A 20,973-nucleotide genomic window follows, 5' to 3' on the forward strand; every position below is an offset into this window, starting at 1 on the left:
AAGGGACACTTTTAGATGTATAGCATCTGACCAACAAACACGAGGGATACCAAAGGTATCCAAGATAGTATAGAATCACAGAATGGTTTGAGTCCAAGGGACCTTAAAGACCATCTAGCTCCAACCTCCCTGCCAGGGGCAGGGACACCTCCCACTAGACCAGATTGCTTAAAGCCTCATCCAACCTGGCCTTGAACACGTCCAGGGATGGGGCATCCATAGCTTCTCTGAGCATATTCAGGTACAGAGAAAACTTCTGGGATACTAGGATAAAAATACACAGAAAAAGAAAGAGACCAAGGCTATACACAATCAGTGTGTCAATAAACATAATCCAGCTTTAGGGTCCTGGTACCCATTCACGACCACCGATGCCATCTGATGCATAATACTCATCTGGGCTGAAATCATCCTGCCACTTCAAATACTTTCAAAACCACTGATGAGTAAACTTTGGATTGGCAAACTTTATGCTGGATTGAGTATTTTTTTTTTTTGTCTTCACAGGAAAAATTAAAAAAAAGAGCTTGAAGCTGTCATGAACTCTGCCATGGTTTCTGACTAATTCAGCTAAAGCGTAATTATATGTTTGCATTTGACCAAGATCAAATGTGCACTGCTGAGTGAGCCAGTTGTGACCAAGTGATCGGATCTCCCTAAATGAGCAAAAAAACACAGCCTGAATCTGAAGATAAGTTCAGGCAGACCTGCAGAGATACCACTTCAATTTGAATGGCTGGACGCAAGAAAACCAAAAGGACAATGTGGCAAGCAAACAACAGGGGAAACTCTGCACGTAGAAGCATCAGAGGTTCCAAGCACTCACTCTGTTTTGGGACAGAGGATTTTCTAGCAGCTGTGAAACTGGATCAAGAAGTGTAGACCACAGGTAGTGCAAACTGGCAAACTGCAGGAACAGAGAACGAAGCTCAGAACAAATGGGGATGCTGCCAACAAGCGGTGACAAAGACAGAGGTGGAGCCCTTGAGATCATCAGTGAGATCCTGACTGTATCTGAAACGGTTAGAAACTTCCTGTTTTTCTCCCTGGAGGCCAGTATTTCTTGTTCTTCTCAGTGCGACCAGGCTGAGCAACAACTAGCTGAGCTCTTCAAGCTGCTGAGAAAGCTCCGGGGAGAGAGCAGCACCCACAGGGACAATGCACACCTGCACACACACACGGACATAACTGGATAAACCCTAAAACATGAATGATGCAAGGCTGCTTATTTCAACAGCCACCCCACCCCTGGCAGTGGGATGTGAAGGATGTGACAATTAAACAAGGATTATCATCCCCTGGCATTAGCTAAATGTCTAGGGAAGGATTTTGCACCCTTCTCATCCAGCCTCCCCCTGCTTCCTCACAGCAATCACCAGCAAAAAACCCTCTAGACATTTAAGAAGTCTTTTCTAAAATGCAATTAAAAGGTTGCTCTTAAAGTGTTTCTTGGCCTTGAAAGTCAAATAGTTAAACCAAGTTACTCGGATAGGAAGACGGACACTGGATTTGAAAATGTCTCATTTCCTTTGTGCACAGGCACTACTCACACTGGAAAAAAACATGGAAATACTACACGCTGCTACTTCCAATAATGGACAAGTTAAGCAGTAAGAGACTTCTAGAAAGTGTTGAGGAAAAACAGACTATGAACAGAAAGTGACATCTTAACTGTGTTTTGGTTTCTTTTAACCAGTCATAAAACTTATATACTCCACATGCTGTGGGTGAAGCGTTCCTACAAATGCCTACAAAATGGGATTTGTGTTAGTCAAGATGTCCACATGCACTTCATTGTATTACAGACGTCCAGTAATGAGTTTCAATATGAACAATTTTTAATGCATACTTTATGCGTACTTAGAACACGTACTTAGTTATAGCCTAGCTCTCTGCTCCCATAATTAACCATAAACATGAAAATAGCCCCACTACCCTGGCCATATTATTTTGTGCACTTCAGTTGCAACAGTAGCAGACTAGGAAAGCATATTGAATGCCACAATATGAAGAGCCTGAGAAGTAACCAGTCTTCTCAGTTCTCCATAACAAACTAATAGCTTCACGAACCTAACAGCACCGATATATGCAAAGATCACACCAACTGCTAGCTGGGTTCTGCAGCAGTCCCCACAGGCAGTACACAGAGTCTACTGAAAGCATACTAGAGTTGAGATATTCTAAAGCAACATCCACTTCACTACAAACAGAAGGAAAAAATGGTAGTTGGAGTAAAACTTTAAGCATTAACGCTTCTTTTCCCTCATCAAATGATAATATTCTTGTTTTTGCTGAAAATGACAAAGGCTATCAGGCCAGGTTTACACCTCAGCAGGTGCAGGGGCCAGAACTCACCTACTGTCCATGGGGCTACTGCAAATTGCACACAAAGAGCACGCGGGTGCAAAAGCTATTTGCCTGAAAAGGACCTAATCCTGCCCCCACCAAAAACCCAGACCGAGTTGCTATATGCACCTTAAACACAGATAAAACAAGAAGAGGAAGGGAGTACCGCATTGTCCTGCTCTTTCCCAGCGTCGAGCTGAAGCAGCTTCAGTTTCTGCAGCGTCGCCCTCATAGCAGTGGCCTCCTGTGCACCACCCGGGGTGAGATCCACTCGCTGCAGGTTCCTCGGGAGAGCTGGACCCAACGCAGGAACCTAAAAAGTGCACCGAGCAGCCCGGCCCAGCCCACGCCCCGCACCTCTTCCCATCGCCAGCCCTCCCTTGGGCTGCAGCACGGTCCTGCCCTCGAAGTTTCCTGTGCCGTGCGGAAGCCGGAACGCGCCTGGAAAGCTCCTGGTATTGCGACTTGCTCGCTGGGTGACTTTGTACGATGCCCACAGACCGGCGTTTTATTGAGCTCTCTGCAGTTCTGTGCTTGCTGTGTCGTGCCGCTGATTACATTCCTTCTTCCGTCCCAACAGTGGAAAGTTTCAGCAGCAGAGCTCCCTCACACACGCTTTTCTCTGACTGCTTCTTACATTTCCCCCTCCTACCCTCTTCTCAGGGCTTATTCACCTACGAAGCACATCGTAGTCAATGATCTGGGCTCTTGGATCAGATTTTATTTGGTTTTGGCTAAGCCACGCTGTGTTTCAATAGCAGCAAAGCCACAAAACGGCAATAAAACACCTTTAAAACCAGGATTCAGGCACCGTCTCTACCACTCTGAAACCCCACTTCTTCCCATTAACTTCTCCTTCAGGAGCTCGCAGCCCCAGGTTTCCTCACAGACAGCGCTCCGCGTGTAGCTGTCCCAAGCCAGTTCTGTCTGACTCCTAAAAACACGCTGGAAAACATTTGTGAAATACAACACACAAGCCGGAGACATAAAATCCAGCGACGGGGCTCGTCCTTATTGATCTTCTGTGGTTTTGATAAAGGCGGATCACTTCAAAGGGCTCAGGATGCGTTACTGGAGGGCACGGCTGCACATTTCTGCCACATGTGCTGACTGTGCTTCCGCTCCTCCGCGAGAACAATGGAGCCTCGGCAGCTGAATCAGCTCTCCCCAAACCACCCATCCCCATGGGCAAGAGGGACTCGCTCCCTGCAGGTCTCTTTAATCATTTCTTACAGCAGAGATATCCTAGAACTCGCAGCCACGAGGCTCCTGGAGTAGGTAAAATTGAGAAAATGCGTGCGTGTTCTCATGAATGAAGCCCCAAATACAGCTGGGATTGTGCTACCCCATTGAAATAGATTAATGATGTTACAATAAAATAATCAAGGGCTGATTCTGCTGTTTCCTCCCTCCTGAGCATTACCAGTACCAACAGGGAATTCTGGTATTCTGGAAAAATAACGCACACAGCTGGAAGGCTGGGCTGGACAGCCGGACTCTTCACTCTAGCAATCTCACCCTACAGTTCACAACCCATCTGCCTGCCGTGGGAGCACTGGAGGAGGAGAGCAACACAACTTAATTTGGAACACGGTAAGTTCAGATACCACTGCAACCTGGGGCTGAGCTCACGTATTTGAATGCATTCACAGGCACAGAGACCCAACTTCTGAGGTTCGCTTGCGAATTTATCTGAGCAGGGTTTTCTACCCTGGGATCCAGTGAATTCTCAGCCTGCTGTTTCAAGCACAACAGATTTGTAAGTTAAATTCTGGCTAGCTTTAATTCATTTTCTGAGTTTGTTTCTAATATCCAAAAAATATAATATACAGCCAAACAGAAAGAGTTTTAAAAAATACACATACTACATTCTCTCATTGCATATCTGTAATGTCAGCCCCATACATGTGCTTTGACTTCACTCACAGCCCACTTGGGATTGAACTCCCCTTGAGACTGCTTCCTGGAAGTCTAGTTCAGCTGTGGCAGAGCTGTCTTAAGGTGGCATCAAGACTTTTAGAGCAGACTGAAATATCTCTGTGTGTAAAAGTCAAGGCACTGCGCGTTATTTGCAAAAGGAAAATTTATCATGTACAAAGTTCTTATACGACTTGTTGGAAGTTCACCATCTCAGGTTGTGTGAATGGGTTTATCCTGAGATCTTGCCAGTTTGCATTCTGTAACTTGAGCCTGTAAGTCGAAACCTACACTTTATTTGTCTGATGTTGCTGGGAACATTTCTGACTCTTGCAAACACAGCTGCCATACAGGTACTCTTTAAAAACACAACAACTGTAAAGCTTCTGCTGAAACAAAACAAAACAAAAAGGCAAAAAGTCTTCATTTTAATGGAAAATTGGAAGCACGTTTTCTACAGTTCACAACCTGCAGAGCACCCACTGAAAATCTCCTACAAGCAAAGAGGAGGCCTGCACACAAACAGTGCATGCACTCCCATGTCTGTTGTCCTCTGGATGCAACTATTTCATTATTGAATTAGTAACTTAGAGGTAAGTTACACTCTGAAGTTCTTTCAGTTTTGAGAAGAGAAACCTCGGTCCTTAGGACCAGGTATCCATACATCATGCTCATAACGTGTCAGTTTTCACTTCCATCCTGCTAAGGAGCAGACATCCCAGAACATCAGCTAACGCCAAACACTAAGGCCAATGAATCATGTGCCTTATTTTTTTCCCTCCAGTGTTAATAGTGAAGAATAAAGTGCATTTTGTTAGCAGTTCTAGGAATGCCAGCATTTTGGTTCTCAGGCAGCACCTTTTCTCACTGTTGGGTCCTGTGCTAGCTCACCACACAGCAAAATAGCAACTCATCACAATACTTTTACAAGTTTTTATTGCCAAAAAAAGGCACAAGGAGAACGCAAACAGAACTTCAAATTTGGAAACAAGTCAGTTTCAATGGCACTGAAATTCTTACCTAAAGCCCACCAGGGTTTTTGGATTGATTTCAGACAATCTTAGGCTGTCAAAGATAAGGCAAGGAGGCATTCCCCTGCTGGTGGAATAGCAGGAGAGGTGAAACTGTCCCAGCTAGCACAGCATCTTACATTTGCTCTGGACAGCCACTAAGTGGCACTTAAACACCTCGGCTCGAGCTGTGATGAGTCTGCAAACTGTTGTGAAGGGAGAGGGGAAAAAAGCTACTTGCTCTGGGGACCTTAGAGCAGGGGCTGAAAGTGGTGAGTGGGACAGAGAAGTGAAAGTGGTGAACCGAGCTTTGCTGTTCAAGACTTCAGCATGTTATTGCTTCCTAGGCAAATGCCAGGCCCCCGTTTGCATTTTTAATCAAAGGAATAAGCCCGATTTTCCTACTAGGGGTGTTAAATCAGCTGTGTTAATCATCCTGAACACACTAATGCACGACAGCTATTGCTTTCTTTTGATCTGGTTTCGAAGGTGGTTTTGTCTCATTGAAAAATCTTTCTCAAGGAATTAACCACAGAAATCAGAAGCCACGTACCTGCAAGCGCGCTCGCGTTACATGTGCCTGAAGCCAGGCTGGGCTTTGTTTCTTTGCTTGTTTATTTGTTAAGGCTGAAACAAGAGGCTTTAGGAAACTAAAAGCTCTCCACAAGTTACACAGAAGGATGAAACTTCGCCCAAGGCAGGAGGGATCAGCAGCCCAGCTGTTTTTACAACCCTGATACATCTCAGTTAGTGTCACAGGGAAAAGCAGGGGGAGGGTGGGAAAGAAAGCAGCAGCACGCATCGGGCTGTAGTTTCCTGCAAAGGACAAGGCAAGGATAAACTGGCATTATCCACTCAATCCTCGTATCAGATCGTCGATGCTCAACCTTTGGGGCAGGCACACATACCCATTTAAGCCTGTGTTTGTCCAGTCACACAAATCATCCTTTAGGAAAATATTTCCCACAACCCTTCCCATAACTTGACGTCCTCAGAGAGGGTAAAATAACAGAAATATAGAGCAACTGTGTCTATAGCAGGCAAGGGAAAGCACCCATTTTATGATAGTGATTTGTTACCATTATTCACTTGGACATATATTGGGATGGGAGACCGTGGTAGTGCAGTAAATAGAGCAGTTATATATGCCTCCTCTGCTCGGGGTCTCTGCTCCACCAGGCAGAGAGCCCCCATCTGATGACCCTGAGGGCACAGCAGAAATGCCGGGGCCATGCAGGCAAAACTCTAAATGACAAGCTGATTGCATGGAAAAACGAGGAGCTATTTCAGGAGGGTGATTTACTCAGTATCATTATTTATTAATTGGCATCTTTGTGTTTTAATGCGTATGGCTTGAATTTATCCATTAGGGCCACTTTAGAACCTGAAAAAGGAATAAATTGCAGGAACACGAACGTACATGTTAAAGCATCTCCAAGGGAGCTAAAGCCCAAGCTTTTTGGAGAAACTTGTGAAGCAAAGAAAAAGAGAAAGTTTTTGGTTTTACTCATCTTGAGGGAAGATCACTGACATAGGACCCAGTCCTAAAACCTGATTTATGCAAGAGTTTGTCTGGATATTTTGCATTAACCCACATGACAGCTATTGCCTTTGTTTTTTCATATATTTGAGAGAGCAATCTCCCCCATTTAAAAATGTTATCTTTCACTAACTGAATTACACTGTTTTCAATATGTTATTGTATGGTGTGCCATGAAAACTAACACTGCATTAAATAAGACTGACTCTTTACACAAACTGTTCTTTGCCAAAGCAGTTCTATTTTCCCCTCTAAAACATATTTTCTGGCTTTGAATTGCATAGAACCCTCACTGCACCACATAGCACAAAATTGATTTTAAAACATTGCAACTGCACATACTTTGAATTCCTTACGATCATTAATTACATGAAAAATATAAACTGTCTATTGAATCCAGATTAGATTTTCTGACTTGCATTTGGCATTCAACAAGGCTGCATTCTTCCAAGCGTCCTCTATTCTCAAATCAACTTTAATAAGCCACAGCAATGGGTAACTACAGGAAACACGGCAGAGCTCCCTTATGATTAGTTATCCTCTGTGGTATCTTACGTTCAGGCTAACATTCAACATTGATATGAATCAAACAGTATTTTCTGAATTCTTAATTCTGTACACGCATCTAGAAACCCAGGTTGCATTCTCTTTCTTTTGCACAGGCACAACCCGTACTTCGTTGCAAGGAGATGTGAGACACGCTCACTTTGTGTGCATTGCATCCAACACCTTTGCAGAAGGCAGACTTCCTACCTTACAGTAAGGTGAGCTGAGTCACTTTGTCGGTACCAATTTAGTTGTTGTTAGCACTTGTGAAGCTGGAGAACCTAATGTGTAGTGCTGGAGTAAATGCATGGATACACATAGCCTCTCAACTGAAGACCTACATTGTTCTTTGAGAACTGTGTGGATTTAGAAACCATCAAGTTTTCAAATTCATCTTTTACACTAAGTTATCTGCAAGCTTTTCAAACAGATTTGAATACTGTAGCAACACCAAGACTCTCGCAATGTTTTTGAAGTTGGTCACAGAGGGTTCACTTAGTTCTTGGTAACAGTATATAAGTACCAGTAAGTTAGTGCCAAAGTGAAGCTAAAGCCACAAAAATGAAGAAACTGCCATGTGACAGCCTTTCACAACACGTTCAACCCCTCAGAGACAGCTTCACTTGTAATTCTAAGACAATTAGGTATAAATCACAGAAGCGTACTAAAAGCTCTCAATTCCCATCACAGCACCAGCAGCAGAGACAAGGCTGTACGAAGCTATTTACCAGCACACAGATTGTCCCTGTGCTGTTTGGGACTGCTCAGCAAGGCACCTCCGCCTGCGGGCTCACTGGGCTGGGACACAGCGATTTCCTCCCAGCAGGGCACATTTCAAGGCCCGTGACTGTTCCAGAGCCCAGGGGGCTGTGTTACCTGTACTGAGGCTGAGTAAGGCTCCATGCTTCCCAGTGTACCTCCACCCATAGAGCCATTCGTTGAGGATCACCGTAAAAAATCCCATCAGGGTTCTTGCTGCACAGCCCTGTAGGGCACCTCTGGGGCTGCACGCTATTTCCACCAGCTGCTTGGAAAAATGCCAGGAAAAGTCTGCCCCAAATTACTTTATGTTCTCACTTCAGTTTCTGTATCTGTGAAATGTGACAAAACATATAAGGTGACCTAACAGGGTATGCGGAACTGGTCTGGAGCAGAAAGCAATTCAATTTTTCTGCATTATTGTTTTCTCAGCTATTTTAGTCCTAAAGCAGCTCAACATAGGGCTGCAGAACCATCAATGCCAGCACAGGGGAAAACACTGAGAATGTATGTCAAGGGATGGCTCAGAAGAGGAAATAACAATTTAACTGCCTCTTTTGAGGGAGGACAGCTATTAGCAACTCAAAGTATCACCAGATTACATTTGAACTAAAACCCCATGGAAGTATAGGTCTGAATCAGGGACCTGAGGTGCCACCTGCTTCGGAAAGCATGGCCTTGCTTCCCCCAACTCTCACAAAGGTGCTCGTGAAGCCGTACTGTGATCAGGTCAGGACGGCAATTTGTTCACGAATGCATCTCTTTTTCTTTTGGAATATTTAAATTGCTCTCAGCTGGCTCCGTGAGTGATAGCATAGCATGATATGTGAGTAGAGGGAAAAGTGGGATTGCACAGATCAGCAACCAAGGGAGTGCAGGCACCAGCAGCTGCACCAGGCTAGGCTAAGGGAGAGCTTCTCTTTGGAGATATGCAAAGAAACAGGTCAGTCAATGTGTGCTTAGTAGAAGATGAAAGGAAACAAGACAATTTTTATGGCAGGACTTTAAAATGTGACCCCATATCTACAGGCCTAAAGCACCTTTTGACAACAGTAGAATCATGGGATCAAAGGAACACCAGAATTAGGGAAATTGCTTCCCAACACCATTCTCACTAAGGTAAGAACTTATTATGGTGGAGGTTAAGCGTGCAGTATACACTGCACACCACTTGACAATGTACCTGCAGAGGATGCATCTTCAGGACACACAGGTTTATGATCTCTGCAAACACGGGATGAAGCAAGTGATTCAATGCAAAGGAAAAATCTGGCCCACTGCCTAAATACTATAATTCATAGAGTTATTCTGGATAAACTGTTTTCAAACAGATGACTGCAAAAGCAGACACTTAATTTGATGATTCAGGAGACCTCTGAATCATATGCACTGACTGTAGATTCCTACACTTGGATGAAGCCTTACAAATACTGGAAATAAAGTCAAGGTGGACCTGGCCTGATAAAATTCAGTTCTCCCTTTCTATCATCACCTTCACTCCCCTACCATCTTAATTACTGCACCCAGAATTCATAGAAAAATAAATCTTAAAAACAGTGTAAAAGAGCTTTCTCAAAGCCTATGGAACATACACTTAACCTCCTCCTGTAATTATTTGCTTCCGTAGTACAAAACCATATGTAATTGCATTTCAGTGCACAATGCTGCACGTGTAGATGACTACTTACACACAAATCATTCTTGAATTAAATCAATGGTGTTTTTCAGGCACTCACTGTACCTATAACGTTATGGCCCAAGTATGCTTTGTCTGTTAAAGTGTGGGGAATGTCTAGGTGAGATTGTTGGGAAATCAGATCAAATTTCCATGCTGGAAGGAATGGAGAATGACAGAAAGATTTTCTGCACAAGAGAGGGAAGGAAGGAGGTAAGGATGTAAGGAATGAATTCTGCAAGGAAGCCCCCCAGAGCCTATAGACAACCTCCAAAATTGTGTAAAAATGTAACAAAAACCAGAGGCAGCTGGGAACATGCTGGTGTTGCAGTTGCTCAATAGTGCCTTATGAACAGAAATAGAAGAGGATCTGAGCTCATTCCCTGTGTTTAGTTTCCTGGGCCAAGAGGAAGAAATGAGCTCCATTTCCCTCCTCCTGTACAAATGCTCTGCTCTCCAGCCTGCCTGGTGGCTCTGCTCAGCATCCTCACAGCGGCCGTGGCAGCAGGAGCCTGCCAAGCAGAGCTAGGACAGGTGCTGAACTGCTTCATCCTTCCAAGGCAGAATTTGTTCTGGGCATGCACACTAATTCCAGGGACTCTTATTGATGAAAAACATAAGTGTAGAAAAATGTAAGTGTAAATGTAAGATGCTTTACAGATATGGGTTTAGATAGAGGCTATGAATCCTGCACTGTGAGACACAGGTTCCTGAACTCTTCTGTGGTCTCAATCTGTAAAATGGAGACCACAATTCTTCCCTACGTGAAGTTTCAGAAGGAAACTCTACTGTTACTCTTGAGGATGCTTGGGCGTTATGGCCTACAGCTCCTATTGCCTGTACCGGACTTCACAAACTACCAGCATCAGACCTGGTAAGACAAGAGGAATGGTTAGTAGTCCAAGAGAAGCGGTCCCAAGCCTGCTAATTACTTTTTAGCATCAGTTCCACTGTTGTTTCTGCTACAATACCCAACAGAAAAGGTGAAGGAACAATCAATAATGTCAGCATGCGTGAACTTCGGCTCTAAAATGAAGCATACATGACAGATCAGGTGAGACAGAGAACATTTCAATATTAAGTTGAAAAATCCTCAAATAATCTCCTCTGATACAGAATACTGTACTGTCAAAGTCCTGTTAAAAATTCTTTATAGTCATTCTGGAGCAGATTTTTTGGTAGGATTTAGCAGGTTGAGGAAATCACAGGAAAATACAATTTTATACATTGCTGCCACTGTGAGAGAAGACATTTATCTAACAACCCATATGATGCATTTCATCTTCCCTGCTAAGACGTTATCTCTGACTTCAAGTCAGGAAGTGGCATTGCACAGATCATTTCCTCCATGTGGCAATCAGAAGCGGGGCTGAGGGAAATCATACAATATTTCTTATAAAACAGGAGTGAACAAAGGAGAACTTAGCTGAGCCAGGAATGCCACAGAGTCACTCTAGATTCCGATATGGCACCGGAAAGGCTTGGGACATTACTGCTGGGATGGGGTCAGTGACTGCCAAAGCCCCTGAAAGCAGAGGAAGCTCCCATGCCTAAATCCCTGGAACAGCCCCCAGGCATGGAGCTGGTGCAGCGACAGTTACGCTGCTGGCTCAGGATGAGCAAAAAGCCCGTTTACTTGCTGAGGACGGCCAAAGCAGAGCTGGCTATTGCATTACACAGGATACTCTGTTAAGGTTTACAGAGCTAAACTTTCACCCACTTCATATAGCAGACTATATATGTGCACAGGCATGCATTAGATTCTTTGCTCTGTGTTTTCCTTCTGTTTTTAACATGCATTTCTCCAGTTGGTATTTGGGAGATGAGAAACTTCCTAAACTGAGAAGTAATGCTAGCACTTGGTTTCTGATGGAGCCTTCTTAATTGCAAGCAAAAAAGTGCATGTGAATAGGAGGGAAAAAAACAGCCAAATCAAGCTCTCAGCTGCACTAAGGCCAGTTACTGTGTTTTGTTCCAGCAGAGTTTTATGCCCCTTGCAAAATTTTAATCTCCCCAGACTCATCAAGCAATAATACACAAAATACCTCCATATTTACAGTTACCTTGCTGAATTCATTAAGAAAAGGAAATGGCCCTATTAAAAATGAGCTACTTATGAGGTCATACCTTTAAGTGTAATGTAAAAACAAGTTGCATAAGAACCCTCTGTCACGAAGCTAAGCCTCGCAACAACTGCTTTGGAGTTCACGGGGCCTTCGCTGTTCCTTTTATAGATGAATAATGTGAAGTTCACTCCCAACTTCAGCTCTGTGCAGCCTCACAGAGACCTAAGTGTTGATTATCTGAAACCAGCTGCTCCAGGCCATAAGCAGCTCCCAAACAGCACGCAACAAAGCGTATTGCATTGCAGGTAATGCAGCCTGATCTCCTTAAGCACATAAGCTATTGTAACTCATAAAAGCAGGTGAAGGTTGTTTAAGAAGCAGGAGCTCTTAAAGCAACTGCAGGGCCAAAAAACGCAGGCACTGCCACTCTGCTGGCAACGTGCCCGCAGCTGACAGAAGCCCAGTTCCTGGGCCAAAACCTCTCCCTGCTTTGTGACACTGCAGAATGAGGGTTTAGAAGCAGCAAGCAGACTTGTGAATGTGTTCTGCAGCTGGGAGGCCACTTCAATCAGGAACAGTCCCACTCCATGTCATGGAAAAGAACAGTCCCATCCAGCGTTCTCCCGCTGTGCCACTAACAGTTCTGGTACACACAAGCATATGTTAGAGATCTCCTGGGACAACTTGCATGGAGATTCTAGAAAAGAGAGAGAACTTACCTTAATCTTTTCAAAACCTGCACTAAGCTTTCTATATATCTTCATACGCCAGCTCTTCATAATCATTGATAATCTCAGAGAAATATTTCTTCTGAGAAGACACCAGCCGCAAGTTTCTAGGCTCTCCCTCAAACCCTCTAAACCTCCTGCTTGTATCACAAAAGGAAATAAACAGGGAAAGTCAAGCTTTCTGAGCATCTGCTTCACTACAAGAGGTGGCAGTGCTGTCTGCTGACTTGTACCCCGCATACAGGAACTTACTGAACCCTGCAGCCAGGAAGAACAAGCGGACACTGCCCTCCACAGCCAGCTAGGAGCAGGCTCACATTCCCAGGCCCTGTCCTCATGGACCATCCTGATAGCAGCTGGAGGAACAATACTGCAGGGCATAAACAGTCCAGGAGCTTCCTAAAGAGCATCAGTGACAGCTTCCTGACCCAAATGACAGAAATCCCAATGAGGACAGGTGCTCTGCAGGACCTTGTACACACAACCAAGGAAGGGCTTGTTGGGGATGTGAAGGTTGAAGGTAGCCTTGGCTCAGGATCCTAAGAGGAAGCAGGGCAAAGAGCCAGATCACAGCCCCGGACTTCACGTGAGCAGATTTTGGCCTCCCTCTTCAGGGATGTGCTTGAAAAAGTCCCATGGGATAAAGACTCTGGAGGGAAGAGGGATCCAAGAAGGTGGATTGTTACTCAAAGATCGCCCCCTTCCAGCTCAAGAGCAGGCTGTCCCAGTGGGCAGGTAAAAATGCCAGCAGCCTGCATGGATGAACAAGGAGCTGCTGGCAAAGCTCTAACAGACAAAGCATGCAGAAGGTGGAAGCAGGGACAGTAACCTTGGAGGAATACAGAGACACTGCTCAAGGATGTAAAGACATTGCTTGGAAAGCCAAAACTCACCTACAGTTGTATCTGTAGAGGGATGTGAAAGGCAACAAGAGGGGCTTCTCTAAGTCCATAGATGACAAAAAGGCAAAGGGAAATGTAGGCCTACTGCTGAGTGGGGCAGGGGTGCTGGTGACACAGGACATGCAAAAGGCTGAGGGACACAATGCCTTCTTCACATCAGGCTTCCATGAAATCATTGAGATGAGAACTGTCATTCTTTATTGACAATAAATATAAAAATATAATAGAGGACAATACAAGTTTCACCTGCCTTAAATCTCAACTGGCCCAGGGCATTCTCAGATACGTTGCAGTGACCAATATTTCACTTGCCAGCCAAAACATGAATCAGTTAAGATTAAAAATACCTAAGAAAAACAAATCATTTGATACATCAAACTAAAACCAGCATAATGGGATGTAGAAATGCTTTTCTGAACTGAAAGTAGAGAACAGAAATTGCTCTTCCTCTAATGCTTCGGCTACTCTGTATTTGTTGGAGACAGCTCAGGAGAAGCTAGGAGCACGCTGACACAGGGTATTAATCTCTCTCATGCCTCAGAGTGAAAGAAGTGCTAAGCAAGGTGTCGTATGGAAGGATAATGTGTTCGTGGACAATGAGTTTACGAAGGAAGCAGCACGCCTCAGGAAACACACAGCCACAGTTCCCAGCACTGTACCTTTCAAACCACCACGACCCAAGTATAGGACAAAAATGCCAGTGATGTTTAATATCAACAGGTTTCAACAACCACAATGCCAACGGCATCCCATTTCTGTAGAGCCTAAATAAATTTCAGAGCAGAGGTCACTGGGAAGACAGGCAGGCTGGTAGCATGCAGGTTCTCATTCGAGCCATCACGCACACATCGTGCCCAGGCGCCCTGGCCAAGCTGTTCAACAACTCCGTGTTCTTACAATGAAGGAACTGTTCTGCAAGCACAGATTTACTGGAGAGATCATTTTTTCCCCCAGCTTCCACCATCATTACTCAACATGGCATGCATAATCCCCATCTCTGACCTATTAGCAGCCCCTCCAAGCTCCCCACGGGCAATATAATTGAGTCCTGCTCCATTCCTGAGCACCTGCAAGGAATATGCATGAACACTTCAGCCGCAGCACCAGGCAGAAACCACTTAATCATGAGGCCCCATCAGAATCTTTGCATGGTGAGGGTGAAAGCATAAAAAACTTCACTAACTTTAACTAGTGGAAATTTACTGAGGTTGTACATGGAGGAAGGAAGGATTCAGATCCTATAGACAACAGATCCTCTTAGAAAGGGGAACCCTGATCCGTAGCAGAAGCTCTCTGTAGGCAACGCAAACTCTTCCTTTTAGCACTATGTGGAGTGGAATGATCCCTATATGCACAAGTTTGCTTTTAAGAAATGTGCCAAGGAGCAGTTTGTCAGGAACACTTCTTCCACCCTTCCCTATTCACTGCTTTATCAGCCCGGGAAGCGGGCTGTATGCTGCTGTAATGATGCAATGGAAATAATTATACAAGATCCTACAGAGTGAAGCAAACACCACAATCGGGCACTGCCTGTTCTTTCACTTCTAAAGAGAAGCAGCAGAAAGAATCCCTGGCTAAGAACCCTGCCTTTATTTAGCATTAATCACTTGCCTACTGATGTCTTCTCTAAGGAGGACGTGTTGGTAATGGATCAAGAAGGAACCTGACAGCCCCGCATTCATATCCAGGAAACACATTGCATGTTTCCACTGCACCATCAATTCTAGATTTTAGCTAATTACTCCCCAGCAAAAAATCACCTCCCACTAACAAAATGTTTTCCCATTATACAGTAGGATAGTTTCTCACTACTCAAGTGAGTATTCTGTCTCTGTATGTATATAAAATAATCCAACAACAGCTGATGTTCTGCTATCTATCTGCAATGCTCATGCTAAAGGCCCGTCTGTTCCTGGTTTCTGCACATTCTATCCCCTTCAGTGCTAGTTCTCAGTCTGAATGAAGTCCAAGTTTCTTGTCTCCTCTTTAAAGGCTTTCACTGTTTAGTCTCCTACTCACCTGCTTTCGTCTTCATCTGCCCAGTCTACTTCTCCTACAGAGCCTTCTGCCCTCTTTCATTCTGCTTACCCTAATGTGTGGATACAGTCAGAACCTGTTTGCGAAGCCACACGTACCCTCTATTTCAAATCTGCAGTCAGACATGCCCTAATCTGAGAACTCCGTGTAAAATAAAGCCCTGCTATGAGTTTGTCTGCGAAGATACAAAGAACTGTGGCTCCTGTAGTTTACAGCATTATGCTTAGCAACCTGCTTTGGTTGTCAGTGTTGTTTTTCCAATAGAAATAGATGAAGTGCAATTACCACAAAAGCTTAGATGTTCAGGACCACTGGATGAGGACTTGTTACTAACATGCAAATTCTGTGACCAAACCTATCTGGACTACTGTGTCTTTTATTTTTTTCCCTGTTTGCTTCAGCTCTGTAAAAAAGTTCAACATTTTTTGTCTGTTCTGGGCTCAGAGGAGAATATGACCCTGACAATGCAGACTAAGTTTGTAAGACTGCTTTTAAATCTTCAGAGGAGATGTTGCAGGAACTCACAGGCAGGAGTGCCAGCATAGGAGTCTGCTTAGTCACACAGGCTGCAAAGGTCCTGCTTCTAAAATTTCTTTCTTCTGAAGCTGAACAGAAACTGCAGCAACATAGTGCTAAGTTCTTCATCCCAACTCCCTCACCTTTAACAAACAGCTCCCTCAATTTGTAACAAAGATGCCCACTTTGGAAGGGCTGGAGTGCCCTGTGTATCTGCTAAACAGGTAACATCAGTTCAGTCCTCTTCAGAAACGCGTAGACACCAATTAGCTAAAAGGCATTGTGTGACAATACGCAGGCAGAATAACAACACTGATTAATCCAACTTTGAAGTAAGTTCCTTATGTAATCAGTAATTACACTGAATGGCAGTAAAACACGCAGGGTTTTGCTTTTGGAAAAGAGATCACTTGGCATTTCCATTACCCTCTCAGCAAAACACAGCTCCACAAATGCTGCTTGGGCCTCTACCTCCTAGTTAGGAAACTCGCTGGCAAAAAAAAAAGGTCAAGAGAAACACTCCTTGGCAAGTTCAGAGGTGTGAACTGGATTTCCTTCTGAGGTGGGGGAAGGTTTTTGAAAGGACAGATAGCTGGGTGAACTTGGGGCTAGGTAGTTTCAGAAAGCATCCGAAAATTCCAGGGGGTGCCTACAAGAACATGTTGGCAGCTGCAAATTTGACTACAGCCTTCTGTGCTTTCATTTCAAACAGGTCTAGGAATTTGATCAAACATGAAGAAGCAGTACTTGTTGTTCAATCTTTTGTTGTAAAAGATGACATATTGGAAGTGACCAGCATCGCACACTAACTGTAAATAATCCTGTAAAACCACAAGCCACGAGATGAAGTGCTTAGGCAAACTGCAAAATACATTTACCAGCTGCTATTCAGTGCCAAGTCCTGACAGACCCACTTATTTCTGCTCTCTTAACATATGTAACTCTGGTATTCCGCACTCTAACTTGACACGATTTCTCAGTTGAATGCTTATGATTTACAGCATAATTGCCTTCTAATTTACTGGAATTGCTTTTTTACCTAGGGTGATTTAACTAAATCCATTTCCATATGGTTTGGGCACTCAGCTTGAGCCCATGGATTTGGAATCACGCAGAGTTTTGCTATTGGGCAGGTTGGCATAAATCCCACGTGCAGTGTATATTTGCTTAACACCTCCAAGGTGCTTCAGCAGGACATCTCTCACAAGGCAAAAAAAGCCTCACAAGATGCTGATTTCCAACGTGATCACTGAAGCCTACCTTCCAAAGGTGAAGGACGTGTCCCTGTTTTGCCCACAGCAGCTCAACCTGCCGCAATAGCGTTGTGCAAAACCCTGCTCACCTTCTTCACTCAGACGGTTCCTGTCTCACATTACTCTCAAACAAAAGAGCCAACCGTCTATTTTTAATGCCGCAACCTTGTCAGCAAGGACATGATTTGCATGCAGACAGAGCTGAATTTCACCCACAGTCTGACATTTACACGTGTGACTCCTGTCTTGCAATAAGCAGCAGCAAGCCCGCAGGTCACAGCTGTGCAGCACCGCGCTGTAGCCTCTCTTCCTCTCTGCCACCACGTGGATTGCAGAGCTGGGAAGAGGCTCACAGTGACCTGTGTCTCAGGGTATGCTATGTCGGGAGGCTCCAGCCCATTCCTTCCTTCTTCTGAGAAAGGAGGCACCTCTCTTCCCCAGTCACACAGATCTCAACTCAGGAAAACAGAAATTTGAGAGGTCTGACTGTAGGATTAGATAAAGTTCACAATGACTCAAGGGTGAAACCCTAGCCCCAGTGACATCAACAGAAAAACTCTCACTGACTCAAGGGCCAAGATTTCAGCTCGTACCCCAAGTGTCTTCTAAGACAACAAAACTCAGGCTCTGATCCTGCCGATTTACACACCTTTCCCTTCATATACTGAGCAGTTCAAATTCTGCAGAACCATTAACCTCAAGTAAAGTGAAGCCTGTTGGTGAGTTCTAAAGAGGTAAAGTCTTCAGTTATAAATGCAACCTTAAAATCTTACACTGTGGAGGGAAGTTTCCAACAGCACAAAAGCAACTCCATTTTAAAAGAAGTAGTGTCAGCTCCTCCACTTACGCCACACTCTGTGAAGCATCAGATAACACAACAAGAACACGTTCTTAAGTGTGATTATGAGGGTTGCTTCCTGTGGTATTTTTTTTTTTCCTTTTTACTTACTTTCGTTTGATCATCAGCTTTGAACACATAGCAGATACTTTGCTGATTTGCTGCTCCATCCTTTATCAGACAGGCAAAGTAGCTGGGATCATGGCTGTTGTGGATCAGCTTGTGGACCTGCTGTGGCTTGTACTCAAACAAACTGGAGCAAATCAACGGATCCCACTGCTGGTCTTTCCCCATGTCCGGTTCACATCGCAAGCTCGCTGGTGAAACACAGAGCCGGATTTGGCTAGTGCCAGGGTCTTCTTTGGGAGACTTGGTACTGAGCGTCCGGATCTCTGCCACAACCCACGGCAGCATGGACATGGTGGTCAGGGAATGCACTGGCAGAGAGCCAACAAACTGGAGGCTGAAACTTGCCGAGAAGTCCCCAGGTGCTTGGCATTTTTTAACTTTGAACGTTATTGGCTCCATTTTACAATCCTTTAGGGATCCCGGACTAGTTCACCAGCACATCAGTTCCATGGAATGACAATTTCTGGATGGCTCCTTAATTAAGGAACAGAAGAAATCTGAAAGGAAAAGAGACAGTTATGTAGGTGCTGCAACCCTATTAAAAATGAACTGTCAGCAACACAAATATTTCACAGATTAATATCAGAAGAGACATACTGACCGTATGCCGTGACATACCTGCACGTTTCCCCTACCTTGGGCCTTACTGTGCAACAAACATAATAGCACTAAATATATTGCTTGTAAAAAGCTCAGTCCTGATTAAAAAAGCTACTCTTGTAACCCCTGTTAAATCATCTAATGAGTAACTAAACTCAAGAGTGTGCTTTCTCTTTAGTCTGTTTTTGTTTCATGGCCAGGCAGGTGTGGATCACATAGGCCTTCATCAATCCCATTATTGGAGAGAGGACTCAGATTAGCATTATAACCCGCATGCCATTTGAAATCAATGCTTGCTGAGCCACTTTCACATTTAAAAGAAAATGAAATTAGAAGAAAAGGTCGTCTCTCTTATTCACGGGTGGATGAGCTTGAACTTAGCCCCTGACACGGAGTTGTTTTCTTGGGTATCGTCTGCTGACCAAGCAGACCTTTCTCATTAGCTAACACCCCAGAAATCTTTGTCATGTGTAAAAGCTTACAGCAGCCAACTGACCCATCGCTAACACACCTGTCGGATGGCACAGAGGAGCGACAATCCTTATAGGAGCCCCCTAAAAAGCAGGCGAGGATTCACAATTTGTGGCTGTGTTTTAGGGCCTTGTCGGCCAGCCAGAATATGTAATGTTTGCCACGTTGATATTGTATCATTTTATTTGTCTCAACTATCAACTGGAACCAAGTCACACATTGCCCTCTTATAACCCAGTTATACCCAGCATATACACCACTACTAAAATGATATATAGAGAGGAACAGTCATAAGAAAATCCAGTACTTGCATTTATCTACCCATTTAGTTCTGCAAAACACGGTCTAGGAAAACACACAGCTTGGCATTCAGTACATTACCGTGTTTTAACTCTTTATTAATTGAATCTGGTTTCAGCTGTTGCATTATTCTGCGTGAGACTGATGGGAAGCTGACAGGCCTATAATTGCCTACATCTAAATACCATGACACGAGCTTACCCTCAGCCTTCTGAAAGTTTCCCATGGAAGACCTATTAAAAACAACACGAGCAGTCCCAAGAACTCCTGACAAAACATTTTTAATTATATTTGAACAAGTATTTAATAAATGGCATCTGTTTACTGTGGCAACAGTATTTCTGCTCTTTGTTCATCTACAACCACAGGCAAAAATAGCAGGATTTTTCTCACAAGTTTTCACTAAACTTTGTCCTTTATTTGTCCTTGCACAAATATTTTCAAACTGAAAATATTTTCCAGCAGTACTTCACCTCTGTTGAAAATGAAGACAAATTTTAGGATTTTTTTTTTTTTTTTTTTTTTTTAAAAAAGACAATTTCAAGATGGAAATTCATTTTAAACTAAATAATTGCTTAAAATGCAACTGATTTGCAGATGCCTAAATGGGGAAAAGTGGTTCTGCAGTGACTGGCAAACTGGAAAACCAAGAGACTTGCAGAAGCCGTGTGTTTGGGTAGATTTACCTTTTGGGAACTTCTGCATCTTATGACAGATGAACTCTGTGGCAACACGACCAATTCCAAGGACACCAAATTCAGAAAGAGAATCCAATAGCACAGGAATTTAAAAACACTGACAAAGTCTTTGTATAAGTAGCATGATAAAAGTGTGGAACAAGTTTTTAAAAAGCCTTTCTATATGTGCACACGTGTATGGGTAGGAGTTATATACCTCATTTCAAGCACACTAAGATGATTTTACTTGTTTGTTTCCCAAGCAAGAAGACACCCAGCTTTCATGAGATAGATACACATGCACTGCATGGTATGGGATATGCTTGAAGAAGTATTTTTACACCTTATCAACACAAAGTGCTACACTCAGTTATCATTATAGCTTTGCATCTGTCAGGAAGCAGTATCTTCTCTTCCTCTTTGACACACTATTACAAATTTGCTCTCCTTGAACATAACAGTGAAATTTAGGTCAACATCTTGCAAGGAAGCCTGGATTCATTCATGTCTATAACGGTGCACTGTCCAAAACACATGAAAAATCCATCAATAGGTTTTAGCGTTCTTGTTGTTTAGTAGCACACACAATAACCTGAGGACAAAAAAGCCTAACAGAACTCGATTCTCAGTTGAAAACCAGGAGGAGCGAGCAGCTGAACAGAT

General features: G+C 43.8%; 1 protein-coding gene across 6 annotated transcripts in view; it reads right to left on the minus strand.

Moving 5' to 3' along the window:
• TBC1D1 (TBC1 domain family member 1) overlaps nt 1-20,973 on the minus strand; it is a 110,042-nt gene that overhangs the window by 83,960 nt on the left and 5,109 nt on the right. For 5 of the 6 annotated variants that reach the window (XM_082759999.1, XM_082760000.1, XM_082759998.1 and 2 more), the window contains exon 2: nt 18,245-18,759. In XM_082759999.1, coding sequence (XP_082616125.1) covers nt 18,245-18,661 — 417 coding nt within the window. In that variant the 5' untranslated portion in view covers nt 18,662-18,759. Of the gene's footprint in view, nt 1-2,512; nt 2,646-18,244; nt 18,760-20,973 lie in introns of those variants that run through there. The other variant, XM_082760003.1, reaches the window with a different exon arrangement.

This window comes from Aythya marila (assembly GCF_965140915.1).
Source record: "Aythya marila genome assembly, chromosome: 4".
In the NCBI taxonomy this organism is placed as follows: domain Eukaryota; kingdom Metazoa; phylum Chordata; class Aves; order Anseriformes; family Anatidae; genus Aythya; species Aythya marila.